Genomic DNA, 15,409 nt, shown 5'->3' with positions numbered 1-15,409 from the left:
TATGTTATGGTTGTCATGGTAACAACTCCTTCACAAGTCCCATAATCTAATAATACATGTAACAGAAAACAAGCCCTATACTGTACTGTACTATATATATATATATATGTATGTGTGTGTGTGTGTGTGTGTGTGCTGTCAAAAACAAACAAAAAAAATTATTAAGACGTGATTAATGCGGTGTAATTTTCTTTTTACATTTTTATTCAAAACATAATAAAATACATTCAAATAAATATAAAAGAGCCAAAATTAAGGATTCTTTATTATTTTTTTTATATCTAAGTAAAGAAAGAGCGTAAAAAAATGTGTTGTTTTAAAGGTTTTAAATTCAGCTCTTTTATATTTATTTATTTATTTATATCTTTTAAATGGTCAAACAGAAATGCGTGCTGCATTAGTCGACATGAGTTTCTGTTTGACCATTTTTATTAATTCTATTTTTAAAATTAAATTCTATTTGAATTTCATTTTATTTTATTATATATATATATATATATATATATATATATATATATATATATATATATATATATATATATATATATATATTGTTGTATATATTATTATACTGCTGTAACAAAGAAATTTCCCCACTGTGGGACGAATAAAGGTATATCTTATCTTGAATAAAGATAAAGGTATATATATATATATATATATATATATATATATATATGCATGCTATATCGTATGACATCTTAGAGGTTCCATGTCTAACTGTAAATTGATATACCAAAGACATGTTTGTTAATAAATTAGACAAATAAAACACTTCTGGTTTTGCAGTAAAGGAAATTAATGTTTAGGGTGGTAGGAGTGTAGCAAATGTAGCAAATGTATTAGTCAAGTTGTTGTACCATGATGTCACCAGTAGGCATTCCTGGTACTGGTTTCTCTCATCAGTGAATGGTGCAACTATTGTTGCACTTTTAACAACAAATCAAAAGATGGCTTATGTGCACTTGACTGTCTCCACTTCCATTGCTAGTCGCTTAAAGTTAAGCATTGTGCTAAACTTTGCTGTTACACACCCACATCTGCCACTGAATGCTATTGGAAATTTCCAGGTCTCATTGAACATGGCACTTTGATGCTGTGAGTCACTGTATGTATGAAAATTATAGCTTAGCCATGTTTTGTGTTAAGCCACACCACACCACTTGGTTGTTGATGATCCTATAACCGCATGTTTTTTCCATCCTTTTTTCTTTTTCTGTTTTTCTCTACAGTATATTTGTTCTAACACTAATAATGCCTTACTTCTCGCTCGATCTCTGTCTTATTGTCTACTCGTTTAGTGAGCTGAGATTCTTCACACACCATTTGCAGTGAAAGGCTCTGTGCCTCATGCTGTAATGCTGCTTTAATCTACCCTGCTCTTGTCTAATCTTTTTCTTGTTCTCCCCTATCCCTCTCCACATCTAACCAATGCCCCCCACCCCCACTTTTTTTTTCTCCAAAGAAGACCTTTCTGCATCACGTTCTTTCTCATTTGTTCCCGCATGTGCTGTAGCCCCCAGCTCACTGACACTGGACGGCCGTTCCACCAATCCACATTCGTGACATTTACATTTTTGCTGTTTGCAGGTTTTTTTTTCCCAGAGGCAAGAAGGAACCAGCTGAGCTTCTAAGAAAATAAATAAATAAATAAAAAGGGAAAACAAATTTTTTCCCTCCCTTAGCACAATGTATTTGTAATACAGATTTGAAGGCTCGGTTTGATAACGTGTATTTTGGCCTAAAGTTTACCTGAAGGCCGAGTTCCTTACTGATTCTGAGGTTATTACAGAAATGGAAGAAAGACCAATGAAAAAACCAAAGGGGAAAAGTGTAAACTGGGGTGTAGCAGTGTGCATGAAGGTTAAATTAACATTTTGCTATGTGTGCACATGCTTTTTGGTATCTTGCCATACAGAAATGCCGCACCAGTGAATTCAGTGCAAATAACAATGATGTATATGCTTTCTTCAGTGTTTACCATGTAAGGAAATTATTATACCCAACATGGTGTGCTGTTAGAGACACCTGCATATTCCTTTTTTTTGAATGAACCAATTTATTTAATTTAATAGTATGAAGTTTTACTTTGACCAAATATGCAGATAATATGACCGTACAGATGCTTGTACAAAAATGTAATGAAACGTTGTAACTTTATTTTCATAGAAACATTTCCCCCTAGTATGAATCCACTTTACACACTCTTCCGAACAGTCAGTTTCTCAAAAACTCAAATACTTGGCCATTTCTCTTCTAAAACTTCTTCATTATTTGAATATTTCTTTCTTGTTGTATGGTGAAGTTGTTTTGATTAGCTGCAGTCCAGGTGGAATTGCATGGCATTGATGTGTGAAATGGTAGCCATGTTGTTTAGTATTCCTTTCACAATTTAACCTTTATTTAACCTACATGTATATAATGAGTGGAAACTTGTGAAGTGGAACGTGACATAGTTACATGTATTTCATCCAAATCCTACTGTTTGTGCCTAAGGTGACAGTTTGGTGAAAATTAATACTTTTAAATGAGTTTGTTGCATATAAACAAATGAAAGGATCGCAAAAATGACGAAAGACTAGATGTGTTACCTTCAAACATTACAACTATGATAAACAGTACGTTATCTAAAAAATGGAAAGTACAAGCAGAAACCTGTTAAAGAGACCTGACACTGGAGACTCATTAGAGAAACCCTCATAATCATTGATAATGTGGGTTCTTTTTTAAACTAAATGGTTTGGATCTATCATATTTTAGGCTTAAACTATCAGGACAGACATTAGATAACTTTAGGAATGAACGATCAAGTGCATTAATATAAACCAATCATTCAAATTATGCTGGTATATATAAAATATTCATTAGCACCTTTTGACACACAAAAGCAAACATTTTCATACTTAATGAATGTAGTTTAGGCATTTAATTAACCTGTAGTCCAAGTAATTTTCTAACCACACCTCTATTTGATTTCATTACCACTTTTTTAATTAGTACTAAGCATGTGGTGTTGATATCCACAAGACTTAAATATCTACTCTCCTTTGTTCATCCACCTGTAATTTTTTTTTTTGCCCTTAATTAGAATGGAGTCAGTTTGGAAAAATGATTGTGGATGATTCTGTGAAGAGTGAGATGAAAGATTTCTTCCTCCTTCTTTCTCTTGCTGTCCTTATTTTTGACTTCTCTGACATTGTGAAGTTTTGGGAAGCTTGTCAATTGTCAGGAAGTAAGAACATAAGACCAAAAAAAAAAGTATTTCTCATCATGGGGGACAGGAGACATCAGACAGTAGGCTCTTGTTTTCACCTGATCTCATATTATGTTCCAAAATATTTGGCATTTCGGGGGCATTTGCAGACGTTCAAACCTCATGTCCAGATATCATTTTGACATTTTGTGCCTTGTACTGAATGACTTTGTTTTTAAATTTATTTTTTACAGTCTCAGGTAAAAGGTTGGCATGTAATAATATAAGTGGTTGTGTAAATGTATTTAGCTGTTCAGGAAAATTTTTCTTTTCTCATAAAAACTCATTTAGAAACTTAGCAAACATGTTCAACAAAAGGATTTCAATAGGTCTTTTTATGAAGACATTTGGTTATAACCCAGTCTTTCACATAACAGCATAACAGATTATCATTGAGAAAATTAAAAAACTTTTACCCTATTTATGCAGGTTGACATATAATGTATCAGTTATTGTTAATTACTATTAAGAAAATGTGAATCAAACTATAAAATCTTGGCAGCATTATTTTGCCTGCTTCCCCAAGTTTTATCAAATCCTTTTCTCTTTTTTATGATAAAATTCGTGTGTGGAAAATCATTCTGCAAGCACAGACTGGGCAAAGTATGAAAACTGTCAATGTAAATCTGTCTGGAGGAGTAAATAAAATGCACCCTCACAGAAAGATGAACATTTCTTTTACTGACAGTGCCCTACCAGTGACCCTACATTAGTTCCAATTGCTGTTTATGCATTCAACAACATTAGCACATGTGTCTATTTAAATTGGTGGCACCTGTCAAAAGTAGCAGTCATGCCATGCCACAGAACGCATTCCAGGAATAACCCAAAGCTAAAGATGGCGCCATTCTCTCTGTGCCGAGCCACACTGCAAGCTGCTCATACGCCTGCCAGCCGGATCTTCTTTCACTGTGGGGCAAATTAGACTCCGTGCACAAAAAACCCGCAGTTCTAACCTACAGTATGAAGAGGAAAGTGATACATAGTTACCCCCTGTTGACCTCTTGCTGGACGTCCAAGACTGAGCGTGGAATCCGTTTTCACCTTCATGTACTGTATGTTGGCTAGAATTCATTGTATTCCTGTCATGCACACCCTAGCCTGGCAGGCTGTGATTAATTTCTGGGCTTTGTTGACTTTTCCGTGTGCCTTGCAAGCATTCTGGCAGGTGCTCGACTCGAGGCAATCCATTGAATCAGAACTCACCATATAACAGCGTCTAATAATATTTTTGAAAAGGCCAGAGGTTGCTGGCATTTAGCATCACAGAGAGACGTCGGACGATAAACACTGTGTCTATATGTAAGTGTGGGTGGTGATAAAAAAACTATATTGCAAAGTAATAACCAGGAAAAGAGTTCTTAAAGGCTTGAAGGTGGGCCTGTTATAACACAGATCTTTGCTCTTTCCTCCCACAAACCCACAGCTTGAAGGGGATTGACCTCTGAACTGTGACTGCTGGCTAATTCTCCTAACAACACCACCCGCACACATCACAAGGTTTTCTGTCGGGATGCCTTAACTCGTCTTTTTCTCTTTTCCCTTCCCTGCAGATCTGAACGAGTGTGGCCTGAAGCCTCGACCCTGTAAACACAGGTGCATGAACACATACGGCAGCTACAAGTGCTACTGCCTCAACGGCTACATGCTTCAGCCTGACGGGACCTGCGGAAGTGAGTCGCGGCTTCGCTTTTGCTCGTTTAGCCCTCAGCTATCCAGCTGGCATGTAGCTCTACTTTCATGCACTAACACCAGCACCGTGCATCAGTGATTTCGCCAGTCATGCGTGCGTACCGTCACAGATGGAAATGGCATTGCGCAAAGGCTGAACCCTAATGAGCAGATGCTGTTTTTGCGCTAGACGGATTTGACTACATGCACAGATGCCTGATGCATGTTAATTCGCCAGCAAATTCATCAACGCAGCTTAATTAACAAGCTCAAGGGCCAGCAGTAAGACAAAAAAAAGGCTAATTCAAACGGAGGTAAATGTGGAATACCGGGAATAAATAAATGAGAGAAACAAATTTTTTTACTAATTATTTACCTTTACACAACTAGTGCAGGTGCACGTAGTTTTTCTTTTACGTTCTTGGAGAAAGTAGTTCAATCAAGCATCACTTTTCAAAAAATCATATGTTCAGTTTCGTGATTTTCAAAAGTCCGTCTGCCTAAAACAGTCACCACTGCGGGAAATATTTCCTAATGGGAATTAATTGAAATTTCAAAGACTAATTTTCTTAATGAGGTAAATGTCTTAATGATTTCAAATAGATTCACTTTCAGAGCCAGGATTTTTAATGCTGATTTGCTGTGTCTTAATGTTCAACCTAGAAAACTTTTTTTGCACACAGGATTCTTCGAAATCCATTAGCCAATTAGGTTAACATTATACCAAAAGTATTGACCTCCTTTATTATATTTTCAAAAAATACCCAATCTAGAATTAGTAACATTAAACCAGTAAGATTTTAAAGAAACCTTTAGAAAAATAAAAAAAAAAACAACCTCTAAAAGAGAAATGTGTAAATCGCGTCCCAATCTTTAAAATTGTTCAGCGACCCTAATTTACACAACAGACTATTCTAAATTTCTGCTGCTCCACTTCCCAGTAGTGTAAATTATTTTTCCATCAATGTATGTTCTTTTCCTTTTTCATTGTAAGCTACTATGATTGCATTTTCTTCTCCGGAGACTTTTTTTTCTTCTGGTAGTCACCCTATCATCTTGGGGCATGGTTAGCTCCTGTAAAGGGCTTTACAATGACTCATGAAAAATGAGAGCGAAATTGAGAAGTGTGAACTTCAACCCTGCTAGTAAATCCTGATTCTTCTAGCTGGCCCTGAGCGATTCTCGCTGTGCCGAAAAAGCTGTGCCTGTGCTTGCCTCAAGTTAACCACTAAAAAGGTTCAATATGCCTTTCTTCCAGATGGCCCGTACTACTGCAAACATGCTTGTATCATTGCGTTTATCAAAGTGTGCAGCAAGGGTTGGGGCTTTATTTGAAGACGCGTCAGATGTGGTTGCCTAGATGTCAGTCTTAAATGATTCATATCCTTGTTCCATCGGGCACTTCATATGTTTTTGAAGTGGAGATAGTTAATTGTTAAGGTTCTTGTTTGGGATGAGATATGCAAGTCGATTTAAAGAATGCTTTACCAATGAAACTTTTTGAATTCCAGATATGATTATTTATCAAAAACTCATGCTTTTTCACCTGGATAGAGGAAGTGACATCATAGATTTTCATGACAAATTTCAGAATGGTTCCCTCGAAAATATCCAAGATAAATGGGTTACGTTCCAAATGGTTAACAAAGAAGTCAAAGAAAAGTCAATCAAGTTTAATAGAAAGGTGTTGGGTTGGTGTAGAAAGACATTTACCATTGGTCACAATCTTTAAGGATTTTTGAAGATTCTCCAAATCTCTGGAAATGTATTAGGGAATTGTGCTCCATTCTTTCCAAAGGTATTCCTGCTGATGCTTGGATGATACTAATAAAGAGAAAACACCTGGCTCCTAAATCTTCCATAGATGTTCAGTCATGTTGAGATGTTTTGAAATCATTTTCATCCACAATAAACCGACGAGATCTCTTGAGCTGTGGACTAGGGCCACTCGCTTCAGGATGGAAATTGTCACTCTCCAAGGTGACAAGTATAGCCAATCCATACCAGGTTTTCCTTTATTTCGTCACCAAATTATTTTATTTCCGCAAATGTATAATTTAAAAACCAATCCAAAACCAGAGCAGTAGGGTTGGGATGTTGAAAAGGAATTGATCCCGTCTTATTTGTATAATCAGCTATATATCCTTGCCTTCTTCATGCGGTTAAATGTGTAGAGATGCTTCCAGGTTGTATTCATTATTCAAAGTAGATTATTTTTGAATATCCTACGGGCTTTAATCATTCCCTGAAGTCTGGAGGTCTTCATGTAAATCTTCACTTTGTCAGTTTGAGTACATAGTCATTTTGTTTGGCATGAGTAATGGCACCACCTTGTACTTTGTTACTATACAACTGCTGAAGTTTCGCTCTGAACGAGCCCATTTGTAGCCCCGCTGACATTTTCACAGCTATTCATATTTGGCTGGTAGGCATAATAAGCAATTTCATTTCCCTGTTATTTTGAAAAGAGCAGGTTGAACCCATAGATGACCTCGTAGTGATGCGGAGTAGAGAATGAAGCTTTTTTTTCTCCTCAGCTCACTGTTGGAGATGGTGAGGTAAAAATATGAGGTTATCTTCTCCAGTAGTCTTTTGCTTCAGGGTCAGACAGACCCACTTATAGAGTTCAGTCCTCGTAGACGGCTCTGAAAGCCAAACGACGAGCCAGCTTGTTCTGGACCTTGTGGTATGAACCTATGCATTCGGTATGTTTGGATTCTTGCTCTAATGTGTCTTGTTTTTATTCATGCCTGAAGCATTATTGATTTGCACATCATCCTGGCCAACGTTCAGGTTACTAGACTTCTCTATACTTAAGTGGTACTAATGCCCTGTGATTTGAAAAGATTTCGATGCAAAAAGAGAAGGAGCTTTAGATCTGTAATAGCAGTGTGGATTAGAAAACTCAGTAAACTTTTAAAAATCGAAATGTAATTATACTATTAAAATAAAACAATTCCAGAACCCTGGCTGTGGCTTCAAACCACAGGATTTTTTTTTTCTTCAATTTTTTTTTGCACATTTTCTTGTTCTTTTAAGTTTTGAAATGTGATGCAATACATGGGAATAACTATCAGATTAACTGTTCAGGAGAAAACATGGTCATTATCCTACAAAATGACACTTACATTTGTTTACTATGGAAAAACACAAGTCTTTTTTGTAACCATACTATTCTTAAAACTAAAATGTTAATAATGGTGAATTAAAATAGTTTATTTTAATTAGTTTAGTGCAACCATGTTTGCCCTATAATGAAATATATGCATTTTTCCTCTACAGAGCTAATGTTGTGTTTTTAAGTTCTGTACTGGTGCTACAGGCTAAGCACAGAAGATAAACCAAGGAAGATATGTTGAGATAATATCAGTCCTTTTTTAAAAACAAAACAAAAAACAAAGGATGTGTAATTCAACACCGAACTGGAAATAAGACATGTACTATTGTACCAATTGTTCCAATTCAATTTGCATTTTTTTGCTGGTGTATCCAGCTAGTTTTTCATGCTAGCTGTGTGTTTATTAGCAACATTAAAGAGATTAAAGAGACTTGAACCTGACACGTCATGATTAATTGACTAGCATTGAACTAAAAGACAAAAAAAAAAAAATTCTTAGTATTTTTAATAATAAAATGTCATGAAACATATCTAAAAAGATTTGAACACATGTTAAAGAGAATCTGCTAGTCATCTTGTTGTCACTCTTCTAATGTTTGCTGTAACGATTATGTCCCCTTGTTTTCTTTCTCTCTTTTTTTTGTTGTTGTGGTGTCTCAGATGCACGGACATGCAGTATGGCTAACTGCCAGTACGGCTGTGAGGTGATGAAAGGGGAAGTTCGATGCCAGTGTCCATCTCCCGGCCTACAGCTCGCCCCAGATGGCAGGACATGCGTGGGTACGGCTGCTCGCTGTGAGCCGAACAAACTCTGCTACTTTCCTCTGAATTCAAAAGCACTCTCGTACAAAGAAGCACAACATCGAGAGGCTTTGCCTTTACCTCCTTCTCCCTCTGGCTCTTGCTGTCTCTCTTTGACTCTGATTTGTAGGTTGCTAATCAAACGCAGGAGACTTTTGTTGCCTTTTTTGTTGTTGTTGTTGTTGTTGTTCTTGTGGTAAAAGATGACAGAGTTTTGAAATTCAAATAGCTGCAAATAAGTACACAGATTCTCTTGTAGTGCTCTGCTCCTGTGCAATTCCAGCAGCTCTTGACAACCACACAATGAGCTCTTTTTTTCCCCCTCTCCGATGCTCTAATTACTGTGCAAGTGCTTAGAGATTGCATAGTGGCATTCGTTAATGACCATATTAATGCCTGTCCGCAGGTGCAGGGACGTTAAAGCAGTTCACGTCCTTTCCTCCTCGGGTTTAGACGTGTCTCCCTGCGCACAATAAATCACAGCTGGGAATGGAAACAAATTGTTGCAGTTAACCTGTGTCACGTTTTAAAGATATGCTTGTGTTACAGCAGAAGGGTTTAGTCGTATTTCTGTGGTCCACTTTTTTAGCCCCTGTGTTTCACTGTCGAGAGAGGAGGCGAGTGTCTCGAACAAAAGCCTATTAATCACAAAGGGGTCATCAGTGGTGTTTCAGGGTTGTAATTTTTTTTACAAGCCTATAGGACAGAGCTACAACAATGCAAGATGTCGAGACATCAACCAGACAAAAGGGCAAAAGGTAGCGGAAGCTGTTGGTCATCAAATCCACAGAGTTGTAATCTTGCATCATCAGTGGTAAACAGTAAGGAAGTAAACGTAATGTGTTAATGTACTTAAGAGCTTTTTTTGTGTATCTTTACTGAAGTATTTCTATTTTGGCAGATTTTAACTTCACTACATACAAGTCAAATATCTGACTTTTACTCAACTACATTTAGCAAAATCAAGTTTTAAACTCGTTTTAAATGGCACTTGGTGGTGTCTATTTATTACAAACATGTCAGCATTTGAACAGCAAACAGTACATTTTGAGAGTGATAAATAATGGAAGCACCTCTAAATTGCCACAACTCTATAGCCTCAACGCTATTTTTTAGAATTCGTTGAAAAGAAGGTTTTGGGCTCATGATAATTGTAATAGATATCAATCAGTGTTTGACTCATTAATATCATTCTATTAATAGATCGGTGTAGAGTAACATTAGAGTCTTTTCACATGAACTGAGTTGATACAGCAACAGTCTTGTGACAAAATGATAATAGGAACATTATACTGATAATTAATCATAGTACATTTGATGGTAAAAACGTTTGTACTTTTACTCAAGTGAAAGTTCAAAAGGAGAACTTTTACTTTACTGAAGTAATATTCAACAAGGTCTCACGGCATTTCGTGATATAGTCACAACTTTAATCTATTGATACGAATTTCCCTCTTTTTTTCGTATCACTCAGCATGCCTCCGTCTTCATAACAACAGAGGCAGAGGATCATGGGTAATGCTGACAGAGAGGCTAAAGGTAATCTTTTTTCCCCCCATTTTTATCAGAAAATAGGGCATAAAATAAACGGTTAGGGTAAGGGTTATACTGTAATAAATGTGTGTGTCTCTAATTAAGCAGTCTCCTTAATTAACCAGGAGAATATATTTACTGTATTTTGAATTGAAGGAACCACTAACGATGGTTTATAATAGCGAGGAGTTTACCAGTAAATAAAGCAGTAAAAACAAGGATAGAATCTTCTGCTTAAATGTTGAGTAATGGCGCTTGAAGATTAAAAAAATCAATAACAAACAAGAAAAAAACAATACAGTTTCTGTGGTATCCAGTGGCAGAAAGAAAACTTTGGCGGATGCACCAAAAATACATCCTATTGAAATACATTTCATAGAAAGTCGTCCTCACTGACACGAAAACAGAGCGAAAATTGTGTCTATGAAAACGAATCAATAGATGTACAAATTCGAAATGCTGTAAGACTGGGCTTTAATATTTTACCGAGTATATCTCTCAATATATATAACTCAAGAATGGTTTGTGTACTTCGTCTAACACTGTGCGGTGTTATTGCCTTGTGAATTTTAGCTATATCTATGGAATTCTTCATGATGTAACTACTCCATGCATCAGTCATATCTTGGAAAAGAGTATCCGTTCTATGATGACATGAATGAAGAGCCTTTTGATTTACGATTCCCGCAAGTCCAATTTTTTTCTTTTCCCCAAGACGATTTCTTAGAATGGCTAATAGCGTCATGTGACGTGTTTTGTTCCTCGTCTGACTGAGCAATCAGTCAAATGTGTTTGTCTGAAAAAAGAGGAGGTAAAAAGGAAATCATCCTAATTGTGTGATTATGGAATCAAGTGCTGCTCAGGCAAGCTGAAACTCCAGCCTGGAGTGTTTTGGACAAGGACAGGAATGATTGATGATGCATTGTTGCCTGTCTCTCTCTCTCTCTCTCTCTCTCTCTCTCTCTCCCCCTCTCTCTCTCTCTCTCTCTCTCTCTCTCTCATACATACATACTGAGTCAGCACAGAGCATTTTTCACTTCTACACCCAAGCATGAAATATCTCGCCCAATGTTTATTCTGCATTACCCTGTGCATAAATTCAATTCTTCTGAAAATGAAGGACAAGGTTACATGAAATATATTCCTAACCATCCACACAGACTGATCTACTGAAGCTTTCTATCTAGATTAGTCTATAATCCACCAGTCCAAACAGTCTGGGGAAGTTACACCAGTCAGAACAAGAGTAAGGATGGTGAGAAGTCTCAGAAAGAATGACTCAAAAAGGCTGCTTGTTTTTTCAGACGTGGACGAGTGCGCCACAGGCCGCAGCGTTTGCCCACGCTTCCGAAAGTGCATCAACACATTCGGGAGTTACATCTGCAAGTGTCACGATGGCTTCGACCTGCAGTACATCAATGGCAAATACCAGTGTTTAGGTGAGCACAAGGACACAAGTATGCTGTGTAACATAATATTGAAGGTGCATTACATTTTTAAGATCTGTAAACATCCGGACTTAATGTGCATGAGGATTACAGTGATAATGTATAAGCAGGTACAGTGGATATTAAAGATTTTATTTTTTGATTAAATTCTTGTAGAGGTGGTATTTCAGCAGGTAAGGCTTTGGGTTACTGATCAGAAGGTTGCGGGTTCAAGCTCCGATATGGACACGCTGCCACTCTTAGGGCCCTTAAGCACGGCCCTTAACCCTCAGTGCTCCAGGGGTGATGTATCATGGCTGAATCAGGTCCTAACATCACTGGGATATGCGAAGAAAAGATTTCACTGTGCTGTAAAGTACATGTGACAAGTATAATGCAGCTTTCTTTCTTTTCACCTTTTTTTTTCTTTTAAAGTTATTTATAGAAATGTTTCAGGGAAAAATGCAATGAAACAAGGAACTGTTATAGGGCTGTTATTCTTCACTGCAGTTTCTTTAGTTGTTAGAGAAAGGTAGTTGATTTTGGGGACAAGTATCCATACCATATACCACGCATGTGAGCTGCACATTCACAGACGCAGTACTTTACACAGTAATTGTTGCATAATCAGTCAAACAAAAGCATAATTCAGTATTAATCTGGTTTCCCTCATGATGTATATGATTGGACCACAGACAGGAACAATTCCTTGACTCTAAAATGAAAGGGATTGGTGAACAAATGAGCAGCACGATGTCATGAAATAGCAATAGATGAAAGCATTTCCAGCATGTCATTGTGACCAGTAGGGGGCGTTTGCAAGAAATTTGTTGCATAGCATCATGTCTTGGTTCTGAATACGCCCACCAAGATTTGTAAATAAATTTGTAGGTCCAAGATGGCGAAAAATCTATTTACAGTATGCCCCAAGGTGTTGCACGACCACTGACCCAAATTTTAACTTAAAGTTTTTTAGGCCGTTCCCAGTCATTCATGCAAATTTCACAACATTTTACTGGATCTACAGGCTGCCATAGAACTCCTATCCAGAAAAATAGAAGGAAAAGAAAAGGTACCTGGCCCCTTTATAATAATAATAATGATTCCTTTTGAATCAGTGATAGAAAACTGTGTATACACATTTACAGACAATTCCTCATTAGCTATTTTAAGGCCTTTAAGGTCTAGCACAAAACAAAAGAAGTATATGGCAGGCATAGCTGCCTTGACTGATCGATTGAAGTTGAAGTACAATGTGACGCTTGCGTCAATCTCATCCCCACATAATTTGTAAATCAGTCACAATCCCTGAGAAACAGTGCATGTTCTTTTGAACACACTTTTATTGTACTGTATCAAAAACTAATTTGGGCACTGCAATGTAGCCGATCCCATGAAACAGATGGCCTGAAGGAGACAGCACACAGCAACATCCCTATTACTGAATTAACACTTATGGAGTTTGTGTAAGTCCAGATGGAGACAAAGGAACATTGTAAACACTTCAGGATTTTTGTTGTGTACTTGGGCATTTGGAAAATCTCTAGGTGGCCGTATTTGATTCTAAAATATCATTATCATTTTAAATACGTTGAACCAATTTAATTAATCTTGTCAAGATCTATTTATTCATATGATCCAGCTCTAGTTCTTTTTTTCTGGTCAACTCTGTACTGTGGATTTTCATGATTTTAATAAAGATTCCAGTGCTTATTAGGAATATTTATTTGCCCAAAGCAACTACAAATACACATATCCTATTAGCATTAGCACCTAGTTTGGTATATGGTTTTTATTTACCTATACGTGCAGTGTCTCTGATGGTAAAGCCTGATGGTGTAATTCTTTCAGACATCGATGAGTGCTTGACTGGGCAACACCAGTGTAGTGCATTCTCCACCTGCTACAACACACCAGGCTCCTTCAAGTGCAAGTGCAAGGACGGTTTCCGAGGCGGAACGGGTCACGAGTGCAAACGTGAGTACAGAGCAGATGGAAACGTAACTCTATTCACCTCAGAAGCACAGTGTGTTCATTTTAGCTGTTCAGTGCTTTTGTTGAAATGTTACATTATTTATTAAATATTGTGTTGTTCATTTGCAAAAAAACAGACAAAAACAAAGTTCGAAAAATGATAAAACATGAACACTGTTCAGGACAGAAATATTGTTGGATTTTGTAGCCCAATAAGGTGAACACCATTTCAATTACAAATAAAATTATATAAAATACATTAAAATTGTTGTTCAGAAATAATGAAATCTGTGAAGTTTCAAATATAAATATATAAATATATTACAAATAAAGAAATAGCCAAGTACTAAAAATAGTTTTAAATGTAATGCTTGAGGTTTTTTTTTTTTATGTTTATGTAGGTTGTTTTTTTTTAGCATCACATACAAACATCGGGACAGAATCATACACTCAGATAAAATATGGCCTTCTTTATCATAAAACCTTTTTTGGTTGACCAAGAATCAATATATATACATATCTATATTTATTTGAATAGTATTAATGTTTTAATATTATTGTTTAATATTGTAATTAGACATAAAACGGAACAATCAAGAAAGCAAGTTTATTAGAAGAAGATTTAATGCTATATACACTGCTCAAAAAAAATAAAGGGAACACTTAAACAACACATCCTAGATCTAAATGAATGAAATATTCTTATTAAATACTTTGTTCTTTACATAGTTGAATGGGCTGACAACAAAATCACAAAAATTATCAATTAAAATCAAATTTATTAACCCATGGAGGTCTGAAATTTAAAGTGAAAATTGAAGTGAAAGAACACACTACAAGCTGATCCACCTTTGATGTAATGTCCTTAAAACAAGTCAAAATGAGGCTCAGTAGTGTGTGTGGCCTCCACGTGCCTGTATGACCTTCCTGCAACGCCTGGGCATGCTTCTGATGAGGTGGCGGATGGTCTCCTGAGGGATCTCCTCCAAGACCTAGACTAAAGCATCCGCCAACTCCTAGACAGTCTGTGGTGCAACGTGGCGTTGGTGGATGGAGCGAAACATGATGTCCCAGATGTGCTCAATTGGATTCAGGTCTGGGGAACGGGCAGACTAATCCATAGCATCAATGCCTTCGTCTTGCAGGAACTTCTGACACACTCCAGCCACATGAGGTCTAGCAGTGTCTTGCATTAGGAGGAAGCCAGGGCCAACCGCACCGGCATATGGTCTCACAAGGGGTCTGAGGAACTCATCTCGTGACCTAATGGCAGTTAGGCTACCTCTGGCGAGCACATGATGGGCTGTGCGGCCCTCCAAAGAAATGCCAGCCCACACCATTACTGACCCACTGCCAAACCGGTCATGCTGGAGGATGTTGCAGGCAGCAGAATGTTCTCCACGGTGTCTCCAGACTCTGTCATGTCTGTCACATGAGCTGCACTTCCTGAGCCACTTGTGTGGGTTGTAGACTCCGTCTCATGCTACCACTAGAGTGAAAGCACCGCCAGCATTCAAAAGTGACCAAGACATCAGCCAGAAAGCATAGGAATTGAGAAGTGGTCTGTGGTCACCACCTGCAGAACCACTCCTTTATTCAGGGTGTCTTGCTAATTGCCTATAATTTCCACCT

General features: G+C 37.2%; 1 protein-coding gene across 7 annotated transcripts in view; it reads left to right on the top strand.

Moving 5' to 3' along the window:
- Positions 1–15,409, top strand: part of npnta (nephronectin a) — a 65,866-nt gene that overhangs the window by 35,247 nt on the left and 15,210 nt on the right. For 4 of the 7 annotated variants that reach the window (XM_046869056.1, XM_046869029.1, XM_046869038.1 and 1 more), the window contains 4 exons: positions 4,807–4,926; positions 8,703–8,822; positions 11,681–11,815; positions 13,655–13,780. In XM_046869056.1, the coding sequence (XP_046725012.1) occupies positions 4,807–4,926; positions 8,703–8,822; positions 11,681–11,815; positions 13,655–13,780 (501 nt within the window). The remainder of the gene's footprint in view (positions 1–4,806; positions 4,927–8,702; positions 8,823–11,680; positions 11,816–13,654; positions 13,781–15,409) is intronic. The other 3 variants (XM_046869072.1, XM_046869066.1, XM_046869048.1) reach the window with 1 other exon arrangement.

Source organism: Silurus meridionalis, chromosome 2, assembly GCF_014805685.1.
Source record: "Silurus meridionalis isolate SWU-2019-XX chromosome 2, ASM1480568v1, whole genome shotgun sequence".
NCBI classification, from domain to species: Eukaryota; Metazoa; Chordata; class Actinopteri; order Siluriformes; family Siluridae; genus Silurus; species Silurus meridionalis.
The sequence above is the reverse complement of the archived record's forward strand: the minus strand, read 5'-3'. Positions and strand labels throughout refer to the sequence as shown.